The sequence below is a fragment of the Canis aureus genome, chromosome 34 (assembly GCF_053574225.1).
Source record: "Canis aureus isolate CA01 chromosome 34, VMU_Caureus_v.1.0, whole genome shotgun sequence".
Lineage (NCBI taxonomy): Eukaryota > Metazoa > Chordata > Mammalia > Carnivora > Canidae > Canis > Canis aureus.
The window spans coordinates 3,706,638-3,733,940 of NC_135644.1; the positions used below are offsets into that span (position 1 = coordinate 3,706,638).

The 27,303-nt window shown below is 35.7% G+C and overlaps 1 protein-coding gene across 3 annotated transcripts in view; it reads left to right on the forward strand.

Annotated features, from left to right (window-relative positions):
* Positions 1-19,643, forward strand: part of LOC144304846 (uncharacterized) — a 133,224-nt gene extending 113,581 nt beyond the window's left edge. For all 3 annotated transcript variants that reach the window (XR_013371834.1, XR_013371833.1, XM_077883441.1), the window contains 2 exons: positions 12,161-12,260; positions 17,200-19,643. Coding sequence is in view for 1 of the 3 variants with exons in the window: in XM_077883441.1 (XP_077739567.1) it covers positions 12,161-12,260; positions 17,200-17,221 (122 nt within the window). In the remaining 2 variants the exon portion in view is untranslated. The remainder of the gene's footprint in view (positions 1-12,160; positions 12,261-17,199) is intronic.
* The last annotated feature ends 7,660 nt before the right edge of the window (positions 19,644-27,303 follow it).

A 27,303-nucleotide genomic window follows, 5' to 3' on the forward strand; every position in this document is an offset into this window, starting at 1 on the left:
TTTAATATGGTGCATGAACAGAGGAAGAGAGAGAAAGAACTGGGTAAATAGAAAATTGGAAGTAGTTACTCAGGGATGACAGGACATGTTTCATGTTTCTGCAATGTTTAGTTTTAAATGATGTCCCATTTCATGGGAAAAAATTAGAGTGGGTTTACTGCTCAGATTATGCCATCACATGCCTGGTACATTTACAGCACTTGATGTCTATATGAGTCACCATATAAATGGTTTTAACCTTTTCTTATTATAAGAAATGGTTATTTTGGGTTGCATATATTACCTCTTTATCTTTTTTGGGACACAGTAACACAGAAAAGGAGACAGTGACTTATCATATGCTTTAAAAATAAGGACACAAAAGAATGGATGGAGAGACAATCAGAACATACTGAGGTTTTACCAGAGTGAACTGCAGTTGACTATTTTTAAACTGGAGCGTAAGCTCAGGTTAATTTTCATGACTGTTACCTGGCATTCATTTCTCGAAAGAAAGAAAGAAAGAAAGAAAGAAAGAAAGAAAGAAAGAAAGAAAGAAAAAGAAAATATAATTTGTGACATTTTATCTTATTTATATTTTATTTTATTGCTACTAATAATTCATGGAAAAGACAGCAAAAACACATGTAGATTTTAAAGCTATTTTAGTACAAAACTGCAGTAGTTTCAATGTAATGCCCCATCCTAGTAGTAACTTCCTCGAACAGGCTATTGTTCCCCAAGTGTATCTTTGTGTGCAGTTGTGTGATTGTGTGTGTGTGTGAGTGTTTGGCTACAGCTGGGGAAGGGAGAAATTCACTCTTGACAAGAAGGAAACAGCAGCTACATTTGCTAAGTTCTGTTTCTATAAAAAGAATACCTGCTAGCCTGCTGACACCAGGCAGACTAAACTGCAGTGTTGAAAGATTAAGGCCAGCTGGTGTTTTTCCAGTTGATTTGCATTTTTGGAGCTCAAGGTGATCCCCTTGTATTTTTAAGGATGTTCATGACTCAAAAAGTTGGCATCTTAGGAGGAGAGTAAAGTTACTTCGATTAAGGACATAGGAAATGAAGTCTGGAAAACACAAACAGAAGTGATTAACATCAAAGAGGCTAATTGCAATAATTGCTATATGAACGTTTACCTTGTTGATTAAATCTAACTATTTATAAATGGCCTAAGCACAGTCTATATCTTGAAGATGTGTGGGCAGGGTGCAGGAATGTAGAGAAAGAAATCATATCCCCTGCACTGGAAGGAAACTTTCCAATTAAATGAAAATGAAATTTGTAATAACAAATTGGATTAGATTCAAGGAAAAACTGGCTCCGCAAACCTATTAGGCAAACCATTACTTTATCTTAATTCCGCATCTCGTGTACAATAAAGACAGTGATTTTCCACTCCCCTCGCATCCCCACCCCAACACAAGTACTACCACCGCCACTCTTAGGCCGTGACACTTTAATATTGTCAGGTCTTATTTAACTTCACAGTTCCAGGCTGATGGATCTGAGAGATAGGTACGATTTCTCAAATCCTTCATATATTTACAGAGGCTATTTGTTGTATGGTTGACCGATATTTACCATATTTGCTTCTTGTTACTATCGACTGCCAGAAAATTAATCTAAGGGAACTTTCGTAAAATTTTAATTACATTTATTTTACTCGAGTTTGAGTCTTACGTCTGCTTCATATGCTGTAATGCTATACAGCATTACCAACATTTCAGTTTTAAGCTACGGATTGAAAAACTCATATCAGATCAAGATTAGCAATTTACACAAACACTTAGAAACTACTAGTTAAAAGTATTTTTAAAGAAAAGCCATGGCAGCAGATAATGCAAACGATCTTGTATGAAACATCAAAACACAGACTTAAGCTCACACTTCACAGATTGATTTATACTTATTTACTGATGTAATGTGTATTTTTTAAGGGCGTAGCAACCAAAATTATTATTCGGTGAACACTAGTTAGAGAAACATAGAATGCATTTCCTATTTACTGAGAACATGTTTAATCACCGTGATTGAAGAGTGGAAAAAATGTGTGAGAGGTGATCTTTCTCTAGAAACCAGGGAGACAAAGCCATCAATGAAATTCTATTTGTTCCTATTGAACTTTCAGCAATTTGATTTTATCAAGTAATAGTCCTTGCCTAATATCTAAATACTTTTTAAAAAAGGTGACTCCCATGAAAATTCATCTTCAGCCACTACACAGGTATGAAAGCATATATTTTTGCGCAGAGAACTGTGGGTTTGGTGTGGTTTTGTTCTGCTTAAGATTGGGGAATTCACTCTGTCAATTGTCTTACCTATACATGGGTGCTTTTTGCCTCTTAGATGTAAAGGCATTACATTTCAGGCTTCCATCAAATATATGAGATTATTTCATTTAAATTATGCCCGAAAATAAAGCCAGCTCACTGACCACGCTATAGAGATATTTTGCCTGCCTCTGATCACTATGAACACAGGTATCCTCAAGTTGTAAATTATTTTAAGCTTAAAGACTGGAGAAACACTGGCAAGGGCAAATCTAATGAACTTTAAGGAATTTGGGGGGCATGAAAAATAATTTTGGCAGGTAAAACATTTTTAAAAATAATTTTGAGTACAATAATAGTCTGACAAAACTGCTGAACAGATAAACATGGTTTTAGGTCTTGAAAGCGGTCAACACATTTATAAGTTCAAGGAATGAAAAGTACCTCCAAGTGCTTAGCTCCATAGATACAACAAAGAATGAAACTGGCAGTTCTTCCTAAAATACATGGTTTTGTACAATTTAAGATCACTTTATGGAATATAGCAGTTAAAACTTTACGATAACTGTAAATTTAATGTCAGACTTCGGAATAATTAATTCATTTAGTTAAGAGTAAAGATCATGTCTTGCTATATTAAATCTATATTCACTTGGTTCAAAAAAAAATCAAAGGAAAGATGAAAAAAGTTTCTTGATTCTAGTAATTATTTAGTTTCTTTGAGAACCTTTATTCCGTATGTATTAACGGGAGTTAGGTAGCTATATATTGAAAGATTGAATCTCATCTCCAAAAAATGAGTTGGAATGAATTTAATTAAGAGTGAAGATGGAACAGATAAATTTACCCAACACTTGTTAGTTTTAGCTTTGATCAATTTGTTGTGTGTTTTAGCTTTTAGCAATCATATATTTTGTGGGCTCATAAAAATTATATTTCAAATATCAGTACGATGCTTGAAGTCTTTTTTTAAGAGTGGCCTTGTGATAACCTCAAATTGGAATTATTTGAACATCTGGGACTATTTACTCTGACGGAGAGCAATTTGAAAAGGCCACATTGAGTCATAATATTCCTTAGTTGTGACTTTAAATTCATTATGCACACAATAAAACTGTGACTTTCTGCAGTACAGAATCTGGCCAAGTAAACCTCTAAGTATCATGTATTAATGAACTATTTAAAATTGAATATATGTAAATATGTATTAAGGGATGTATAAAAGTGAAGAAGATTGCTGAGAAAAGAGGCTTTAATGGTTATTAAGAAACCATTTTTGTTTATTAGGCAGATAGAGATATTAAAAATATCATTAATGTATACTGATAAAAGATGAAAATGGGAATATTTGGTAGCGCTCTAGTGTAATGGAAACATGGACAAGATAGTCTTACTAACTTAGCTTTGAGTATGAGTTTCCCAAATTACCAACGGTGAAGAAGTTAAATTTTCCTGTATCACAATTTTGTGATCTCTGATGTGGAATAATAGTGCCTTCTCATAAAATTGTGAGGACAAAATGAAATGAAACTAACCAGTGTTTACCACCGTGTTAGTAAAATAGCACGTGCTTAGTAAGTATTAGCTCCTAAACTAGCCAACAACATTAACATAGCATTTTATTTTTGAATGCAGGCCATTATTAAGTGTAAACTTGATGAAATTTTAAGATAGATTAAGGAGTGGAAAATTGGATAGACAGTCCTGTGTAATCTTATTTGCCTTGCCATATCATCATATCAAAAGGAATTACCAGGTAAAGTGAGAAAGAAAAAAAAATAGATAACTCTTGAGGGTAAAAATAATTATCATGATACTTTTTATCCAATATGATTATTAGATTTTGATAACCTGGGCAGCCCGGGTGGCTCAGGGGTTTAGTGCCGCCTTCAGCCCAGGGTGTGACCCAAGGGTCCGGGGATCAAGTCCAACTCTGGCTCCTTGAGTGGAGCCTGCTTCTCCCTCTGCCTGTGTCTCTGCCTCTCTCTCTCTCTGTGTGTGTGTGTCTGTGGCTCATGAATAAATAAATAAAATCTTAAAAAAAAAGATTTTGATAACCTGAGAGTGATAATGGGGATGCTAGTAACAGTGGCATAATAGTTTTCATAACACATGACTTCTTGGTTTTGGCTAAGATCAAGTGTAATAGTTTTGATAACACTACAATTATTTCCTTTTTTGAATTCATGCCATAAGGTTTTTAAGAAGCATATTTTCAACTTGAAACTGAGAGGTTGGGATCTCTGGGTGGCTCAGCAGTTTGGCGCCTGCCTTTGGCCCAGGGCCTGATCCTGAGGTCCCGGGATTGAGTCCCGCATCGGGCTCCCTGCATGGAGCCTGCTTCTCCCTCCTCCTGTGTCTCTGCTCTCTCTCTCTCTCTCTCTCACTTTCTCATGAATAAATGAACAAAGTCTTTAAAAAGAAAAAAGAAGAAACTGAGAGGTTGTTGTAACTTTGGTTTGAAAGTTGGCAGGTGTGACACTGATATTTATTAGTAGCATAGTTATGCTACCACAAATTTAAGCTTTAATGAGTACCTAGAGGTTAAAAATCTCAGCATTCATTTTTAAAAATCATTTATTTTTTTAAATGTTTATTTAAATTGCAGTTCGCCTACAGTGCAATACTAGTTTCAGGTGTATAATATAGTTATTCAGCACTTCTATATAACACCTGGTGCTCATTACAAGTGCCTTAATTCCCATCCCCTCTTTTGCCCATTCTCATCCACACCCACACCCACACCTCTCCTCTGGTCACCATCACTGTGTTCTCTACAGTTAAGATCCGTTTCTTGATCTGTCTCTCTCTTTGTCTCTGCTCATTTGCTTTGTTTCTTAAATTCTGCATATGAGTGAAATTATCTGATATTTGTCTTTCTCTGACTGACTTATTTCACTCAGCATTATATATCCAACCACGTTCCACAACTATATGGTCAATTAATCTTCGACAAAACAGGAAAGAATATTCATTGGGGAAGAGTCTCTTCAACAAATGGTGTTGGGAAACTAGACAGCTACATGCAGAAGAATGAACCCAGACCACTTTCTTGCACCATACACAAAAAAAAAAACTCAAAATTTATGAAAGACCTAAAAACCTGAAAGACCTGAAACCATTAAAATCCTCTCCATTATTATTATTATTATTATTATTATTATTAATTATTATTTATTATTATTATTATTTATTTTAGAGAGAGAGGGAGAGCAGGGGGAGGGTGGCAGGGGGAAAGGCCATCTTAAGCAGGGTCTACTCTCATGAAATCAAGAGCCAGAGGCTTGACTGACTGAGCCACCCAGGTGCCCCATCTCTCCTTTCATTTTAAAATTATGTAGACTATATATTTAATTTAGAAGGTCTGAGAAAACTCCTGTACTTTAACTTTAAAAAAAAAAAATTCAGGCAAAATTTGCAAAACTGTGAAATGTAGAGATCCTAAGTATAAAATTTGGTAAGTTTGAAAATCTATAGACCCATATCATTTAAATAACACTCAGTTCAAAGCACGGACATTTCATCATCCCATACAGTTTCCTCATGGGGTTTTCCAGTATATCCCAGTCTCCCACAGGTAACTCTTGTACTGATATTTTTCATAACATATTTGATTTGTCTCAACTGACCTGCATATAAATGGAATCTTGGAGTATGTAGCTAATTGACATTTATAAAACTTCCCACAAATAACAGTAAAATAAACCTTCCTTCTGAGTTGACATGAGGATAGACCATAATCCATTCCATACAGCAAACCTGAAGAAATTTAAAAGAATAGAAGCTATAAAAATGTATGTTCTTGGACTGTAGCGGAATGAAATTGGAAATCAGTAACTGGAAACCTATTGAAAATCCTAAGTATTTGTATATAAATAAACATACATTGAAATAATCTATAGGTCAAAGGCAAAAATTTAAGGAAAATTAAAAACAACATTTTTAAATTAATGAAATTTAAAATATGGCAAAATTGTGAGATGCCACTAAAACACAGCTTAGGGGTAAATATGTGGTGTTAAATTTATATTAGAAATAAGAAAGATCTCAGTAGAGTAGCTTAAGATTTTTATAATATAAAGAAAAAAATGAGAAAGAAGAACAAAATGGACACAAATCCACAGAAGTAAAGAAATAATAGGGTAGAAATCAATGAATTTTACAAAAAAAAAAAAAAATAGTCAACCAAACCAGAAGTTGACTTGTTTAAAAGATATAAGAAAGTTAAGACAAGTTTACCCATCCCAGGGCTAAAATATCATTACTGATGCAGAGGCTTTTAAAAGGTAATAAAGGAATACTACAAAGAACTCTTACTCATAAAGTGAACAACTTAGAAAAAAAAATTAATCAATAATTACTTGAAGGATACATAGTTCACACAAGAAGTAGATAAACAGATTAATCCTATAGCTTTTAAAAATTTGTTTTTTTAATCAAAAGCATGCCAACAAAGAAACCTCCAGGCCCATATGTTTTCACTGAAAAAAATTTTCCAAATGTTATGCAAAAATCTGAAGCAAATTATTATTAAATAACACTCAAGATATATAAAAAGGGTAACATGTGGTGACAAGTGGGTTCAATGTAAGAAGGATTGTTTACCATTCAAAATTTCATCTATTTAATGTGCTGTACTAACAAACTAGAAAAGGAAAGCTCCATGATTATTTCAATAGATTTGTAAAAATCCTTTGACAAAATTCAACACCCATTCATGATAATTAATAAATAAAGGAAGGAAGGAAGGAAGGAAGGAAGGAAGGGCAAATAATCTCTTTGCAGATTTGGACAGAAGTGTCTTAACCTGATAAAGCACATCTAAACCAGACAAAACAACTATAGCAAACATCATTTTTAACGCTGAGTGGATGCATGTTTTTCCCTTTAAGATTGGGAACAATAAAATGAAACAGTGTCCCCCCCTTCCCACTACCCCTATTCAACGTGGTACTGGAAGTCCTAGTTGGTGCAACAATATGAGAAAAAATAAGATGTAAGATCGGATAAAAGATTGGATTGCATAAAAATGTAACTGTCTGTAGATGATATGACTTTCTACTTAGGAACTGAAAGGAATCTACATTAAAAAAGTATAGATAATTTTCGTGAGTTTATATATTTGTTAGGGCTTATCACATTTTACACTTTAAATACGTATGATGCTCTATATAAATAACCCCTCAATAAACTTTGAAAATATAAATGCCATAAACTCTCTCATAAATGCTAGAAATAAAAAAAAATCAGCCAAAGAGATGAGCATATAGTTCTCAATGAAGCAAGCAAATCAAATGGCTCTGAAGCATATGAAAATAATTGTGTCTTACTAAAGTAATGGGGTTTATTATATGAGTTTCATGCCAATAAACATTTTTGAAGTGTGGTACACATAAGGAAATGTAAAGAAATTTTAAGCTTGACTTTGAGGCATCATCAAGGAAACAACCCCACTGAATTATCTCCCAAATCAAGAGAGAATATTACCAGTCTCCTGAAAGTTCTCATTTTGCCCTCTGTCAAACTAACTCCTTCAAACTTTCCCAAAAGTAATCGTTATACTGTCTTTTGACAGTTAACAAGTTTTTTTTCTGCTTTTGAATACCACATAAATGCTATGGAATAATATGTATCCTTTTGTATCTGCCTATTTCACTTATCATTATATTTGTGAGACAACATTGACGGAAGAAAAAGACATTATTTATTAAATTTCCAAATGCATAACCCCTTACTTAGTCTTAGCAATTGTCCTGTGACAAATTTATCTACAGTTATTCATACATATATAAAGTGATACTTATTTTTAAAGGTATTAATCTCCATTGTAATCACAAAATGAAAATAGCAACAAAGAAATCAATAGAGAACTGATTCAATTTTTTTTATTCAATGTTTAATGGTATCTACATGGAGTGGAATATTATAAAGCCATCTGAAAAAAATGAGTTCATTTTTTTACTTTTATTTTTTTTTAAGATTTTATTTATTTATTTGAGAAAAAGAGCAGGAGGGAAGGGGAAGAGGGAGAAGAAGTCTCCCCGCTGAGTAGGAAGCCCTACATGGGGCTCCATCAGGACCTGGGGATCATGACCTGAGCCAAAGGCAGACACGTAACAGACTGAGCCACCCAGGCACCCTCAGTTCATTCTTTTTAAAGGCATAATTAAAATATACACAAATTATATATGTGTAAATTATTTCTGTAAGAATAATAAAAAAGTTGTCTCTGTTAAGGAAAATAGGTGGGAGGAAATTGCATTTTTCAATTTATCTTTGGTTCATTTGTATCTTTAGTTAAATAAAATAGCTTAAAAGTTACTTCTCAGAAGTCTTACACATAGATACCCCAGGGAATATCATCAGATATAAAATATGGTTAAATTGCTTGCAATCTAGAGAATAGTCACAAATGAAAATTCAGATTATTATTTACTGTATCTAACTAATATGTTGAGTATTTCACAGTGATTTCTATAGCTTAGTTGATTTCCCTCTCCTTAATAGCTCATGTTAACCCTTCCATTCTCCCACATACGCCAAAAGTACAATAATAATTTTAAAAACTAAAAAGAAGTTATATATGACAAATATTTTTTTAAAAAATATTTTATTTCTTTATCGAGAGAGAGAGAGTGAGCACACAGAGGGAGAGGGAGAAGCAGACTCCCCGCCTGGCAGGGAACCCAATGAGGGGCTCTATCCCAGGACCCCAGGATCATAACTTGAGCCGAGGGCAGACACTTAACCAACTGAGCCACCCAGGTGCCCCTGGGGTAACATTTCAAGTTACTCAACGGTAGCATTTTGAAAATAAAGGGGAATGTAAATACCATGTGGACACACTCTGGTTTGAATCTAGAAATGCGGGTATAACAATACCAACCTCGGTATTTGATCCATTTTGTCAAGCCTATTTTGAACATGTCATACATTCTAGTACTGATTTTTAGAGGTTGTTGCTTTTTATACTCTGCAGAAGTGTTTGAAATGTCAGGGAAATATTGTGATAGCTTGTTGAAACAAACTGCAGACCACTTTTCCACGTTCATTCATTCAATTACTATTTATTTTAGTCTTATCTCCAGTGGGTCATATTGAACAAGAGGGGGGATTTTTCAGTCGTGTAGAATGTGAAGTAGAGGAGACAAGAGAGTGGACTCAAGCTACTTTCTTCTTAATAAATGCAGGTGATCCTTTGAAGCACACGTATATACCGTCATACGGATACTCCTTTACTGATACGCATAATTTCTCTTCATGAACCATAGTGTCAAGAAGTGCAAGATGAAAAGAACTGGGGGCACCTGGGCGGCTCAGTCAGCTGAGTGTCAGGCTCTTGGTTTTTGACTCAGGTCATGATCTCGAGTCTGTTAGAACGCACCCTTGTCCTTGTGACCTTCAATGAGTGAAAGTCACACACCAACCATAGAAACCATACTGGGCCAATACTTCAACGGAAAAGCACTTCAACTACATGAATCCACTAAAATGGCGGTGGCAGCATTATACTCCTTATATAACCAGTCTGTCGATGGACAGATTTATCATATTAAAATAGACAAGATTTCTCAGCTGATGTCAGCATTAGAAGGAACTTTTACTGAATGTGAAAAGGAAGTCCAAATCACTTTCACAATTTAAGGAAGTGTGATTGAATCAAAATAAAACTATTTACTTCTGGTTGTGACCTGAATAGAGTTGTTAATTCATATGCAATCAAATTATGAAAAGAGCAAATGGGTTATAAACAACTTAATGCAGATGTTCAACTAAGAATATAGCAAGGATTTAAGCTTCAATAATGTCTCAAAATATAACCTATATTTAGAATTTTAAAATAACAACCTAATTTTGTCAAGATAATTCCAGACTTCCAAATTATATGATAAAATATGTGCACTGTTTGAGTCAGTCCCTTCCTGCAGAATTTTATTAAAATATCCAAAGAATATAGAAAAGAAGAATTCTGGAAAATAGAGAATTGTACTAGAAATGAAAGATCCTTCAAGGAAATTTTTTTAAAATATTTTATTTATTTATTCATGAGAGACACATAGAGAGAGGCAGAGACACAGGCACAGAGAGAAGCAGGCTCCCTGCGGGGAGCCCAATGCAAGACTCTATCCCAGGACCTCGGGATCATGACCTGAGCCAAAAGCAGATGCTCAACCACTGAGCCCCCCATGTGCCCAGATCCTTCAAGGAAATTGTGGGATATATGATGCCACTGAACTGGACTGAAGGAGATCATGAAAGTCAACTTAGATCTTCCATTCCTATACAAAACCTTGTGACCTATAAAGACGTTTAGGGAATCCCAGAGGATCTCAAGAGTAAAGATTGGAGGTGGAAGTAGCATTAAGCACAGCACTTGGGATTTGTCTTATACCTTGGATGAGAACAATTTTAAAACAATGGCACTCTTATTTGTAATAAGGGCGGTTTTACAATAACTAGACAAGCAGATAGTTATTAGGTGTTGAGAGCGTGCCCTCAATAGAATATTAAGTACAAAAACTCTTGCAGAACTTGACCTTTTTGAAGGAAAACTTTGAGATGTTGGCAATCGCAATTAATGTCAGTGGAAGGCCCAAATAGCCCAATTAAGGTGACAGCAACAAAACATATAAAAGCCTTAATAATGACAGAAAATATGGGCAAGAAGCCCTAGATGATACCCTGTACCCACATGACTTTGATTTAATTTTCTACCACCAGCTAGTTTAGGAGCACACGAATGCATTAGTATTTATGACACCCCAGGATGTAGAGGATGGCTGAAATAGGAAAATATCCAAATGATCAGTGGCATCAAGAAAGGCGCCTCCTGTGACCTGGCATGGACTTTCGGGCCAGGCAAAAAAGTCATATCCAAGCGTTGGCCCTTGCCAGAGAGGCTACAATAGTCATCAGTAAGGAATGGCACAGCAAGGAAGCCTGTCTGCCACGGTTATGGGATTCCTAGGTTAGTAATTACTGAGAGGTATCAGCGTTTCACAAGCTGAGCTTTGGCTTAAGCTCTCAGAAGAAAAACAAAACCGAGAGTGGGATAGTGAGGATAAGCAAGGAGAATTTAGACAATTGTAAGAAAGCAACGAGCTAGGGCTCCGTCAAATACAAGTAAACAACACACGCAGAGACACGCACACATGGGTACAGCCATGCACACAACAGAGATGCAATTTTAAAAATAGGGAAAATAATATTCAACTCAGAGAAGAGAGGAAAACGTTATGAACTGGATCTCCTTTCTGTTTTATTAAAATTCAGTAAAACCCAAAGGTAGGCACCTTGAAAAAGAGGGGGAAAAGTGAGATTTAAGTATCAAGTAAAAATAAAATGGGGACCTGAATGGAATATAGGCTGCAAAGCCAAAGTGATTTTTCTTTGAAAAAATTAAAAGCAAATGGAATACAGCTAAATGTATAAATGGAAATGGGAAGAAAAAACAAGACAGTTCTATTTAGGATGAAATAAGAGTCAAAGATTATGAAATGATCAGTTATCCTCCTGAGCAGATCAATAAGTATTGAATAAGCTATTTTATTTATTTATATTTCTCTTTCAAAGAAACAGCCACTAAAAGGCAGAAGATAATGATGGTTTCATAAATCAGGTGTTTTATTTACTTTTAATTTGATCTAATTACATATATAGTATTACAGATTTTCTTCCAAACTCATAAATACTACATATGAATTCCAATGACAAAAAACTAAACCAAAATCCCCAACTTTTCCTGCTTTCATCATTTCATCGCCATTCCACCGACCTATTTATTCATATAAACTTGATACGGCTACCTACATAAATGCACCGATTTTCCTATAATTTACAAATATTAAATCAAACCAATGTTTATTGATTAATATTCAATTTGCTTTTTGATGTTTTTCCAGGTCTAAACTTCCTCAGATGCTCAGAAACTCGGCTGACCCGCTCCCGATGGTTTACATCAGCATCTCTGGTGGTGGCACCCAGGCCCCCAGTATTGTTAAGGTTGGGTTTTCTTTGGCCTCAGAGGATTCCAATGTGTAGACAGGGTTGAGAAAAACTTGATATCGAACAAATATGTGAGTTTTAGAAACAGTAAGAGAAGCCAAACGTGTAGGTAGTCGCTACGATTTATCCATTGACTAACAGGCCACATCTCCATTAGGAAGCTGCCTTGGCGCCCTTCTCCATTTTGCTGTTTTGGGGTCAAGGCTGTTAAGAGCCCATCGTGTATCGCTTCCCCATGTTCCCACTTATACAAACACATCTCCCTGGATTACTGGCTCTTGGGTGTGATAGGTGTTTCCAGAGGCACCCTCACAAACACGCCACGGATGAGCTGCCTTGGCCCCTCAGGCTCACCTTCTACCTGTAGATTCTCTCTCACCCCTTTTTGCTCTCCTACAAATATTGATCCAATAGCCTCCCCTCTACCTGCTGTGTCATCGTTCTTTGCCTTTCTATTTGCTGTCTATCACAGCTCTGGGGACGTCTGAATATAAAGAACAGTACATTTTGTTTAAGAAAATCCTCTTGACACCACGTCTCCTTTAGTTGTCTTTTCATCTCTCTGCTGCTTTTTACAGCAGACTCCTGAAACAGTGCTCTCTGTCCCCTCCTGCGGGTTCTCCTGTGTTTGCTCTCTAACCCCTGCTGACCCCACATGGCTCTTCCCTCACCGTCCATTCAAGCAGCTCTTGGCAAAGCCACCGATGACTTCCACGTTGCCAAGCCACATATTTCGCTTGCAGGCTTCATCTTACATTAAGCCATCAAAATAATTGGAAATATTTTAACTGTGCCTCCCTAAACTGATTTACTGCTCTGCATTTTGGGATAACTGGGTCTTTCCCGCATTACTTCTACTCTCTCTCTCTCTCTCTCAATCTCTCTCTATGTCCTGTTAGTAGCTTCACTCACTAAGGTCTACAAGTTGCAGTGCCCTGACCTCAGACCTCTTTACTATACTCACATTTTCAGGTTATTCAAATAATTCCACACATCTTAATGTCACCTGCATGCTGACCCTACTCAACACCCTCCAGCGGCTTCCCACTTCACTGACAGTCAAGAGCAAAGCCTTACCGTGGTCGGCAAGACTTGTAAGCTCCGGGCCCAGCTCCCTTTCTGACATCACCGAATTTCTACTCCATATGCTCATTTATTATTATTTTTATTTTTATTTTTATTTTTTGCCACATCGGACAAGCCATCAAGGTCACACGTTGGGGATTTTGTGTGTCTTGTTCCTTCTGCTTTCTGCCAGGGACCCACACTGCCTCACTTGTTTCAGGGCCCTGATTAATACCGCTTTATAAATATGGCCTTATCTGGTTACTCTGTATAAAGCAGCGATGTTCCCCGCCTCTGTGCCCTTTGGTCCCCTCACCCTACTTAATTTTGCTTCAGGACACTGTCAACTTCCAGAACTCTATACATCCCATTATTTACTTATTTATTTTCAGTTCCACAGCTCCTCCCTGCGAGACTGTAAGTGCTCTAGGAAGCCAAGAACTTTCCCCCTTGCTCTTTTCATTTAGAAGGCCCTGCTTCCACAGCACCTGGAATGGCATCTGCTACAGACTAAGCACTCCAGAACCCTGGTTAACTGAAAAAAAAAAAAAAAAAAAAAAAAACTAAGGAATGTTCATTTGCATTTCCTGGTCTGTGAACTACCTTTGTGCATTTTTAAAATTGTATTTTATGACTTCTTGGTATGTAAGGAATTTTAACATTTCCCCTTTTCATGACAACTATTTTATCTTGGTTATCATTTGTCTTTTAATTTAGTTTTAAGGTATCCTTTGCCATATTTAGGACTTTACTTTTCAATATCGATACAACTGCCCAATTACAAAATAATTGTAAGATAGAAGGAAAATGTGTCAGAATGATGTCTTCTCATGCCATTTGTTTCTCTCGACTCCATAGAATATGAGCACCTTTCCAAAATGAAAAAAGAAAATATCTACAACTCCAAATTAGAAATGTCTAGGATAAGCTAGCATGCTGAGAAATGACACATACTGCCTCAGGCCTCACAGAATAAAAGTTTCCTTAAAAGCTCATGTCACTTTTTGAGCAAAATTTTGTCAAACATTTATTATATGTAAAAGAGTAAGTGATAGAGGTAATATTGAAAAATAGTGTGTGTGAGACCTTATGATAAAAGACGGAATGTGTTCTCAGTGTCCAACAAGGGACTATAAAGGCAAAAAGCAGCAAAATGAATGCATATATCTGCATGTACCTACAAATATCTAGATGTGTGTGTGCTTGTACATGTATTCAGCCTCAAATTTTGGTGGCCAGACTTCACATCTCCCTCCTTTAAGCTCCATAAAATCTTCAAATCCTACCACGTTTCCTAAGAATGAGGATCATGCTTTTCATACATGGAAAATATATGTGTATGTACGTGTGTATATATATCCATGATATATTTACATACATATTTATATATGGTATAGAGAGATATAGATATAATGCTGAGCTAGAATCAAAGTTGTTTGCTGTCCCATAATGCTAATTTTTCAAGGGTAAAATTGTTTAACCTGGTCTCCTTTAAAAAAAAAAGGTTAGTCTGGCCTAATTCTCAAAAAAAAATCCCATTCAAATAATGTTGTGACAAATTAATGTCTTCAGTTTTGTATAGATTAAGATGCCAAAGGCAAATATTTATTAGATATTTTAGTAGACCAATAACAAATGCTCTTGTAGAACTTAAGAATTTACTGGATTTTTGGTGATCACATTACTAATAAGTGATTCTGGGGTAGTTTCCAAAGTTTCAGTTAGGTTCCTGAATTTCATATGCATCTTTGCAGTATAATATATAAGGATAATTTTTAATGATTTTAGGCCTCTTAAATATAATGTAAATTCTGGTTAAGAGAGAAATATTTTTTCAGGGCATTTTAAAAGACATGAAGTCCAATTTTATTCTGGACTTAATTCATGATTCTCCTTGCAAAATTGCACACATTAAAATTCATTCCAGTGTCATGTCCCAACTTATATTAAGGATTGCTTCCAGAGTCTGCCTTTGAATAGATATTTGAAGATATCTCTCTCTGTTTCAGAACTCCAGAAGGAAGCCCCTGACAATGTTTTTTGAAACACTAAGATAAAGGCATCTGTTTCTTTGTGAACTGATGATTTCTCCTACTAAGCAATAAGAATGTGTCTGATTATTATTTTTCATTCCATCTGTCTGAAAGAAGCTGAGAACCAAATTTACAGCAATTATTTTGGAATTTTGCTAATAATATTATTCATATAAGTTTATATTTAATAATTTTAATCATTTAAATATATGTATTTATTTTGAAGTGTATTATGAAATTCTATTCAAATTTATTTTTAAAGTTTCAAATATTAAAATTAGCAAAGACATCCCATGACTTTCAAATAACATAGCCTAATGATTACATTTTTTTCATCTGAGATCACAATTCATATTGCTTAATATTTAATAATTAAACAATTATTGTTTAATAGTTCTTAATGTTGGTTTTTAAAAAGTTCTTGTTTAAGAAACATAGCTTTAATATTTTTGAATTGCCACAGTATATCTATATTTGTATACTTTATTCTCTTATGAAAGAAATGCTTCCTTCCCATTTAAAAGAAATAATTTTAGGGTTAGAAAAAATATTGGATTACCTCACCTGGCAGATGTTTTAAGTATTGAAAAAAGAAAGTTAGTACAACTATAAATGCACAAGGAGTAAAAGTAACAATTTTGAAAGCATATTGAAGAAACTTTTGTATTTAATGGTAGGTCACTCAGAAAAAAGTGTTCTACTTCCCATGATTCACTTAAAGTTTAGTTGTGAGAAGTGAAAATGATTTGCCTTAAGCCATTTCTCATTAAAAAAAAAAACCTGAATTTTAATTTCTTGCAACAATCTTCTCAGAGCACTAATTAAAATAAAACCTCCAATTAGTTTAATTTAAAATAATTCCTCTTGAAGCCTTAAGTCTCCTTGTTACTGGCTGACATGCCAAATTTGTATAAATAGATCTTTTTCTTCATCTCAACGTACACATTTTTTATATCCTTAGGAAGATGTTGTTAGTGTAACCTCTGAGTCTGGAAACTTGGAAAGTTATATAACATTCAAAAATATAAAGAAACAAAGAATATTTATTGGTTTACTAAAATCATTTTGAGAGCCTCTCCAAAGTGATTTGCTTAAACTATCACTTATTGTCGACTATGCTAATTTTAAGACATATTGTTCCAGAAAGGCACTGTATGATGTTATCTGCATACCCATTGCAGCTACATACATAGAAGTGTGGTTATACCCATGAAAATGCCCATCATAGGTGCCTAATTAGCTGCTTGGGGCCATGGTGGTGATTTCATAATAAGGTCAGCACCCTGAACTCGGTACGTGTTGAATCACTGAAAATTGATTGATTGATTGATTGAGTCTGAGCCTTCCTATGCAAATTAAAATGTGCAATCCAAAAACCAAGATGCCTTACTCATGTCTTCTAAATATATTCTTTCTAAAACATATATTGTGGTTTACTTCATGAGAGTGTAGCCTATATAAGTCTGGTAACAGTATATACCAGAATTCACCTGCGGAGTCACTAATAAGATAGGTACGTTACTTTAAATATGCATCTTGTTTGCATTGAGTCCTGGCATAAAAAGGTTTACATTTCCTCCCAGAGCGCAGATGCTAACTTTCTTGGTGCTTAAAAGAAAATGATACAAGATTCAATAAAAATCATATTGGGGAAATGTTATTTTAGCTAATTTGTATTAAACAGACTCTATTATCAGACTTCCTGGTTGGAAAGTCCAGCTGTAACACTTCCAACCATGTGACCTTAAAAAATGATCCTGACATCATTAAGCTTCTGTTGTCCTTAAAAGTAAATGATAATAATATTATCTACTGCAAGAAGTTTCTATGTCTTACAGGACAATCCGTGAAGCGTACTAGATTGCAATGCAGCTTGAAGGACGGTTTGGTAAGGTTATCAGTGAATTCTTGATACAAATTGCCTGTCAGAGAAGTCCCTCACCACCTGCCTTTGTACCCCCCACACTCAGCCATTGGCTGGGGGGCCTGGGAGAAACACGGGAAGTGGAGCAACAGACTGCAGAGCACATCAGCTGGAGCCCTTGATCCGTTCCATTTCCTGCAGTCACAGACCTGAAAAGCACATTCTCATTGTCGCCAGAGTCCAACCCTTGAGTCACGCAGACCTAATCCTTCACACAGGTCTGGGAGGCAAGTCTTCCACGGGTCCCACACATCCCTCTTCCTGAAGAAAAACTTCCAAAAGGAGAGGAGGTGCATGGTGCGTGGATGAACCACAATTCCCTCGCTTCAGCAGTTCTCTGGGCTCCAAGTGACACTCCTCTTCTCTCTCCTGTGCATTCACGGTCTCCCAGGGCACCACAAATGTGGCTGTGATGCAACCATTATTGCTTTTCAATTTGCATCCAAATACTGAGTGAGCCATCTGTAAACCCAATGCAGGCTTTTTTCCTGCTCTTTTAGCTGGTCAAACAAGACCTCTCACATACCCACAGGTGCAAGCTAAGGGCGAGATGGCCTAAAAAGTTGAATTCCTGCTATCATATCCTTTTGGTAATCTGGGTATTTTCCTCGATGCAGGGAGAATTTGAACATACAACACACGCATTCCTTTTCCTGAAGTGTTTAAGTTGGTTCCTAAATCAAATTCAGCTTAAACATGAATATATCCTCAATCGGATAAAGGATGCAGAGTTGGGGCCCAGGTGATCTGATTCTCATGTAACAATACCAAATCTCTGGGACTTAAAACAATAATTTTATTTTGCTCACAATTTTGTGGAACAAGGATTCGGTAATTGGTTGGCTGGGCAATGTTTGCTTGGGGTCTCTTCTGCTGATGTCATCCAAGAGACTCAATTACATGCTTGTCAATTGTTGGTTGTCAGCTGCAAGCTCAGTGTAGGCTGTCAGCTGCAATGCTTATTATCCCGGTGCCTTCAGCACGGCAAAGCTTAAGAGAGTCCTACTTCCTACCTACTGAGCTTCCCAAACAGAGTTTCTGGTGAGCAGGGATTCCAAGAGACTCTGGAGGAGGCTGCATGGTCTGCTGTGATCAAGCCTGGGAATTTATTCAGTATTATTGTCTCAAAATTTATTACACCAGTCTATGACCTCTAGGCCAGGATTAAGGAAACAGGACATAGACTCCACCTCTCGATGGGAAGAGTGTCAGAGATTTCAGTGCCATCATTTAAAACTACCACATCATGTTTCCTGCATAATGTGTCTGCCTCCAGCTTTGCAAAAAACAGGAAAAAAAAAAAAAAACATTAAAATAAATCAAGCAGCTGTGTCAATAAATCTTGTACCACTGAGTTTCATACCCCCAGCTAGTTTGTATCCTGTGTCTCGCTGCATATTCTCATTTGTGAGAGCTTCGACTAACCAGATGGCAAGATGAAGAGAAAAAAGCAAAATGCTTAGGTGAATTACATACAAAATAATCAGAATTAATCAGTAACGTTAGCATCTATATTTAAAATAACTGTTCATGGTATTTTATGGGTAGATATAACCATAATACTATGATGCTTTAACTTTGTATGTATGATCAGTTCTATTTTTTTTTTTTGCAAAGATTACTAGTAGGATTTTACAAAGCCCCCGGCTTCACTTTAAATGAGCTTACTGATGTATATATTATTTATTTATAGATCAATCAACAAGATAAGAGGGTAATTTCTATACCTATATGATATACAAAGTCATAACTTATTTCAAGTGGCTCAAGTTAAACAAGAAGAACAGCACTTCATATTTTAGTGTCTGACATTGGTTTTCACATTAAAAGGTTTAAATTCATAAAGCTATATGAAAATGCCTTTATCTAAAGCATAAGTGAGCCTTTCAAAGCTAAAGTAATCCTCCACACAACTAATTTTTATATTCATAATAAATGGATCATGGCTTAAGTCTTTGAAAATACTGCACCTGTCACTCCTAAAAGCTTAAAATTTAAGATAAGCAATACCACTTTACACATAAGGAGATCTATCTATTAGATTAGATATTTGGATTTTGTATATCTAACACAGAATTTTAATATTGTAGAATTTTTTAAAATCTATGAAACAAAGTCAAAATATATACAAGGTTATAGTCTTGTTTTTGGTAAAGGTCACACAGCGAAGAAAACCTTCAATGAGATGTGTTCAATCATTTTCATGTACATGAATTTTTCTTTTTTATTCCATGAAAAAAGTATTTTGTGTCACTTGTAAACTTTCCATAGAGAATATTTTCACAATTACTGTTTGCTTTTACTAATATTCATGGCATGAATAAATTTAAGAAGCAGCGAATGTTTCATGTAACAGAATTTTATATGGAGATTGTCTTTATTTTTCATTCAAAAAATGTCTGCTTCCACATAATCCTCCTTTATCTTATAAGAGAAATCCCAGAGACATATAGATTAAATAAAAAGATATTCCATAAATTATCACATACTTTATTTTTTTTATCACATACTTTATACTTGCTATCTTAGTCCCCAAGTCAGTCTGATTTCTAGCCTTTATTTCACAGAAGAAGTCAAGATTAAAATAGTAACATTGGATGCCTGGGTGGCTCAGTGGTTGAGTGTCTGCCTTCAGCCCAGGGAGTGATCCTGGAGTCGTAGGATCGAGTCCCACATCGGGCTCCCTGCATGGAGCCTGCTTCTCCCTCTGCCTGTGTCTCTGCCTCTCTCCCTGTATGTGTCTCTCATGAATAAATGAATTTAAAAAAAAAAAGCTTTAAAATAGTAACATTGATGATAATGATGATAATAAACAGAGTGGTTCCTGATTAATCCTTGGAGGGTGATACAATCTTTGGAAGCAATAGATAAATCAGCTCATTTCTAGGAAAGTTTGGCTATGTCCACACTGGAATAGGTATAGGCTTCTCCTACATTGGCTCAAGGTTCATACTGGGCTGACAGATTTTTTTAACTTTCTTCCTGGACTCTTTTGTGCACCATATGATGTATCATAGGGTCAGAGGTTCTAGGACCACTCCTCCAATATGGCAACCATACACCTGATTGCTCTTGGAAGACATAATATAGGTTAGGTCCCATTTTAGCCAGAGGTGACAATGCAATATATTTTAGGTGTTTGACATTCTATGACGGCATTCTTACTTTTTGAAGATTTCTGCAGAAATCTTCCTTCTCAGTGTTTCCTTAGAAAATGTTTTCCCCTCAAATTGAACAATTTACTTTTCAAATAGTAAACAAGACTCATATAATCTGGAATCTCATAATATGGAAAAACTATCCAAATTTGAATATCTTTTTAAAATATAAATTGGCTAAAGCTGCAGGAAAAAAAGGATTAGTAGCATCTACATTTAGGATTATTGTGGAAATAAATCAAGATGACGGAAAGAGTCGGTGTTCAATGGATCATTAAAATTATAAGTTGCGAAATTTATATTTCACTCTTTATAAAGTAATATGGTACTATAATTATTTAGAAATAAAAATCTTAAAAACGTCCTGGTAGAATGATTCTACTATATTTTATCCTTAAATTGTTTGGGCACCATTTGAAATAAATTAACTTATTAAAACAAAAAAATTTAAAGAACTTGTGCATTTTTACTATATGCCTTCTAAATATGGCATATGCTAGTCTTTAGAAGCAGAATTTTTTAATGGTTTGAAAATTTTGAGATTTCTGAAGTCCAGGATCCTGAGAAACTACAAGAAAACTACCTATAACCAGGTACTAGTGACCTGTGTAACCTCTAAAGAGGGTTTTTTGGCCATTCTAAGAAGAAAGTATAAGTAATAACAAGGTATCCCAAGGTCCTGGGAAGATCAGCATACTTTACATTCATTTGTTTTTTCTGAGGTCTTCATCTTGGCAAGATCTGAAAGATGGCTGCCACAGCATCTAACAAGTCAAACCAGCCCATGATAAAGCCATAGTTATTTTTTCCCTATGCTAGTTTCCTTCTAGCCTAATTTGGAAAGGCTTATTACAAGATATAAACTTGACCAGTCAAATTAGTGCAATCAAGTCAACTCTGACTCTCAAAATAGAAGGAAGAATTCAATAGTCTGACACTCCTTTATCATTGACACTTTCTTTTTTTTTTTTTTTTTTGACACTTTGTTAATAAGAAACCATCCTAATTTTAAGGGGATAGTGGTAAAAGGCATTTTTCTCAGCAAAAAACATAGGTCCTTCATTTTAGAACTGCACTATAAGATGCATGCTGATCTGCAGAATCACATTCTGTTCTCACAGATAGAGTCTGTCCAGGGTCACAGCTGTCATGCAATTATGAAGGAAGAGAATCTCCTAGTAATATTGGAAACATTAAAACACTGGTATCTAGGCACTGACTTACTCCATGAGAGGCAAACACAATGAATAAAAGGGCTGTGGTGCGCACATTCTGACCAGAACTAAAATAAGGACGCTGTTAAGGAATTTTGCCAAAGTTAACCTTGGTATTTGTACAACAGAAGCCTACTGTAGTTCACATACGGACCCAAAGGACTGGAATTGGGAAAGAAATATTTTAAGAGGGCACTAAGTCTTTAATCTTGTAGCATTAGTGATCCAAGCAGTGAGAATAACTGAAATGGCTAATTAAATTATGTTAACTCCGTGTAGATTGCTGACTTCTGGAAATCACAGAAAGCAAAGTTTAAGCATAAGGCCATGAAAGGACTCTGGGAAGAAATCCACACTGACCACACTGTCCATTTGTTTGCATAATGGGAAGCACAGAACTTCATTATGGTGATAGCAGATCGTTTCGTGGAAAATTTCCTAATAATACATCAAACAGTTAAGTTGATGGGTGCTACGTTAACAGCCAAAGTGCTCTCAAGGCCATAGTGCTCCGTCTCACCACCTCAGCAGGTTAAAATGGCATCAGTATCTGTTAAGCTACATCAATATGATTCTAGAAATTATTTTCACGTTCAGTATGGTTCCAGGAACACTGAGAGCACTCTGGGTGGGGACACTTTTACAGGAAGTTTGGGAGCCTTTGATGTCATAGGCCTCCCATATTTTGCATTTGCAGGGATTACAGTGAAAGGCAAATTTAGGGACCTGGGGTTTATTTCGGTCTAACCAATGTTTTAGAAAGAACTGGGTTTAAAATGAAAGCACATCTACTTATTCTAAAGATTTAGTGCTCAGATGAACCCGATAGGGCACAGGTCCTCTGAGCTCTCTGAACCAAGACATTACCTAAGACACAGACATTGTTCAACCTCCCTCGGGTTACTCTGTCAGAGTAACAGCCTGACATGCTGACATAATGTTACCCTAGGGGATGAGCACAGGGTACTTCGTTTTGTAGAATTACTTTCTGCACATGTTGGCTTGTCATAGTTTTAACCTCCAGTTTTCTCTTGAATGTGTTTTTGTACTTGTCCTTTAATGTCTGAAATGGACATAAGAAAAGACAGCTTTACTTTGGATTGTGGTATGATCTTGGTAAGATGATGTCTCTAAGATAAAACAAGGATGATTCCATCGTTTATTTTTTTTAATTTCTAAAGGAGTTTTACTTATGTCCTTTAATTTCTTTCTAGGGATTTAATAATAGGAAAAAAATTATGGTGAATTAAATGTAAGGCATTACAATTTTTGACATTGAATTAAGGTTAATTTTATAGGGTCATGTGAATAATTATATAACCCCGAGTGGGTCATAATAAACCTTGTACCTGGGAAAAATAATTAAGGTAAGAGCAGAAATAGGGAAAATTTTGGCTCTAGAAAAAAAATAAGGCTTTGGATTTGTGCAGCTAGTCTGTTTGTCTAACCTATTTCAGGTATATCAGGGGACAAAAAATGTACAACTGAACCCTACTCCTAGAAGTGAATCAGAAAATGAGAATAAAATTATTATGCTAAATTGATCTTCACCTTCCTTAAAGAGCCACAATGCTGGCAGTCACTGATTTGTTGTTGTTGTTGTTGTTGTTGTTGTTGTTGTGATGCCCACTGATTAAAAAACTAAAATAGAGGGAACTGTATGAAATAAACAATTACCTCTTCTTCCCTATGTTCTTGATTACAAAAGAAGGCTCTTCTCATATGATCACCTTCCTGGAGAAATTAATAGCCAAGAAAGACTTTTACTTGTATCATCCCATGGGCAGAGGGAGATCTTTTCTAAATAGTGGAAGTGTGCTGAACAGAAACAGAAACATGACAGGCCGCTCACCCAAAATTTAGTTTGGATTTTGGGACCGATGATGCTACCCACACATACCAAGAAGCCATGTTTATTGTTCATACAGTGAACCTTTCTTGGGAGAGAAGTGTTGGCCTCCGCGGGTGAAAAAAATATGGCTTCTCAGAGTACAGGAAGTTGACTTTGTGTGTGTGTGTGTGTGTGTGTGTGTGTGTATGTAAGAGGTAGGTGGGATGCAGGTCCCCACACATGGGCTGGGGGTTGATTACTTTGAACTTCTGGTTCCCAGAGAAAGGAGCACCTGGTCTTTCTTATCAGCTTGCCCAAAGGTAGGGCAGGAAAGGGGAGTGTTGGGTCTTGAAAGCGGACAGTAGCCAAACATAAAAAGTGAACTCATATCCTTTATTATAAGGTGGAAGAAAATTTTATTTGAAAATAATTCCCTTCAAAAGAGAAAAACAGAGGAACCTGGGGGGCTCAGTGGCTGTGTGCCCCCTTTGGCTCAGATCGTGATACTGGGGTCCTTGGATTGAGTCCCACACTGGGTTCCCCATAGGGATCCTGCTTCTCCCTCTGCCTGTGTCTCTGCCTCTCTCTCTCTGTGTCTCAAATAAATAAATAAATAAAATCTTTAAAAACAAATAACCCTTCCCCCCAAAAAAACAACAAAAGAGACAAAGAGTGAGAATATGTCATAGCAAGACAACTGTGTGTCTAAGAGATTTGATGTGCAACATACAACTTATTTAAGCAGTACAGTTTTAGAAGATGAAGTTCTGTTGTAGAAAGACGGGGTATGACCAGATTTGACCACCTAAAATATGATATTTCAGAGAAGAAGAATGTATACTTATTTAATTGAATAGTATATGACAAGGTTAAGTACCAGGGAAAATATCATAAAATACTGTATCTTTCTGCTTTTCAGTTATTTTTCCCTTATGTTGACCATTTCAAAGCATTTTTTTTTCAATGCAAAATCCTGTTTGTCTTATTTCATTTTATTTTCTCATTTTATTGTAGACAGATGTTGATGCTTAAAAACAATATACTGGAAGTATATAGTTGACTGTTTGTAATTTTTAAAGGAGTCTTTCTTTTAAAAACATCAGAGAGAGAAACCAGGAAACAGACTTTTAACTCTAGGGAAGAAACAGGATTTCCAGAGGGGAGGTAGGTAGAGGGGGTCGGCTAAATGGGTGATGGGTATTAGGAGGGCACTTACGATGGGCACCAGGTGTGGTATGTAAGTGATAAGTCATTGAATTCTATACCTGAAACTACTTTACTGAATGTTAACTAAGGGAAATGCAAATAAAAACTTGAAAAAAAAAACAAATAATTATTCTTACTTTCTCTTGACTCTCCTAGCTTAGTTCGGTTCAGACAATTGTAAATCTCTAAGAATTCTCTGAGACACAGAATTCAGCGAAATGACACCAACGCCCCAGCTCTCCCTAGAGAAGTCCCAACTTAGAGCTGTAGATTAGATTTTACAATCACGAGACATGGTGCAAAGAAAAAAAAATATTATTCTTGAAGTACTGTTACTTCTACAAATAAAAGCGTCTTATAAAGATGGTACTGAAAATTAAAAGCTTGTTTTTATTAAAACCCAGGAAGGAAATAAATGGATACTTCTGAAAATATAATTAGCACTGCATTTTAATGGGCTTGAGAATTCATATTTCAAATCATAAAGAAAGCTTTATTAGCAAATGAAATAAATGTACTAGTTAGGTCAATTATCTTTCTTTTTCCCTTGCTTACTAGATATATGTGAAAGCACACTTCTGGTTATTTAAATGGAAAATATCTTCAGAAACCTTATAGTCCACCCGTCTCATTTAATATCTGTGTGAACTGAAATGTGATTAGAGACCATGTGGGCCAGGGGCTGGTGGGAGCAGGCCGGCCTTAGGGTCGGGTGTGAGAGACCAAGGGGAAGAGAAGCAGATCATCGTAAATCTGTAGTCCTTGAAATGACCACACAATAGAAATGTTGTGAGACCAGACGTTGATTGCTAGAAATCGCTATTTATTTATTAGGCTGCTTTAATGTAAACATTGTGGGAAGAAAAAACCTAAGAGGTGGCCTCATATTTCCCCTAGGGAGGGAGGATGACTTTGGTTAACAGAACACTTTGGGAGTCACTGTAACTGAAAAGATTGTTCTTAGGGTAGCACTCAAATAAATCAAAGAATAAACTTGTCTGAGGGGAAAATGAGTAAGAGTTCAGAGGTCAGGTATCTGCAAACTAGAAGAGAAAGAAGGAGTCTGGAGAAAGTAGAGGGAGCTCCTCCATAGAACGGGAGGCGGGAGCCACACTAGCAGGGAGGACAACCTCAAGTCCCCTGATGGAACAGAAAAGATAGTCCCTTTACTTTTAAGGAACAGAAGGTCCAAATACGTCTAAATTTAATTTTGTACCATATGCTGGGCTGTGACGAAGTACAGTGTTCAGTACTGCTTGTCAGTGATACTTTGGGGGGGTGGGGGGGCTAAAAGGTCTATTTTTCTTTCACATAAAAGTTGCAAATAAGGAAATAACTATAAGAAGGAGGACGTGAAAAGTTCCTAGAGGGTAGGAGAAGTCACAAATCCGCCTCAGGAATAACCAGTTGTGATAAGGGCACTCCAAAATTCCCGGCAGGTATCAGAAAGGATGCAAGGCTTCCAGTGACACCCAGGGTATCCTGTGAGCTAATTATCTTTGAACGCTGGAAGATAACCAGATCTCATGATGTAAGCTATGATTCCAATGAACCCTGAACTGTAAATGCAGTTTGTAAACCAGTATATGTTTGCAATACGAACATGTTAAAGGAAACATAAATAAATATTATGATTTATATACGTATTTTTACTTAAATGCTTTTATTGAGTTAATGGCGTTCTTTTGGCAGACAACTATGAAATACAATAAAATGCAGAATGAAATAAGCTACACAAATACTTATGACCTAATGAATGTGATTATCACTACATGGTTTGGTTATGTAATTTTATGAAAATAATATTAAAGGAGATAATACTATATATTCTTTCTAATGCATCATAAGCCTCTACATTTGAGCAATTTTCTTTTAAAAATGATTCTCTTTACATATAGTATCATAATTCATATATTCATTTAATTTATATTAGATCATATAATATTTTTATGGTTTTATATGATTTTTATATCAGTAATGCAGACCCTACTCTATATAAGCATACATATGTGTACATATGTGCCTATGGGTGTGTGTGCATGTGCATGTGTATATTTATATATATACACACATATATATGTATATATATATATATATATATAGGCAATTCATAAATTAGATTTAAAGTACCCAATAATTGGAAAAGCATATGAAAAAGTACAAAAGTAGCAATCTGCGTCTCCTGCTCTGTTTCTACTTATCCCATTGTTCCTCAGTCCAATAGATTACTTCTTGCACGACTGCAAACAAGTGGATTTACCTCTTTAGGCCTTAGTCCTCTTGTCTGAAAAGAGTGCTTTAGCACCAACCAGAGCCATTTTAAGAATTGAATGAAACAATACATTTTTTTTTTTGAAACAATACATTTGAAACTGCATGGTGTTGGGCAGACATTTGGTGCTCACTCAGATCACATTAACTATTAAATATCTTCGTCGGGACCAAATGTCTATTTTTTTTTCAAATGTCAATTGTTATAAAACCCATATTTCAACATCTATAAAGATAATAATATGGCTTTTCTTCTTTGATATGTTGACAGAAATCATGTTAATTCTCTTCCCAGTAACAGCAAATATCTACTGGGTTCTTATTAACTGACCAAGGTA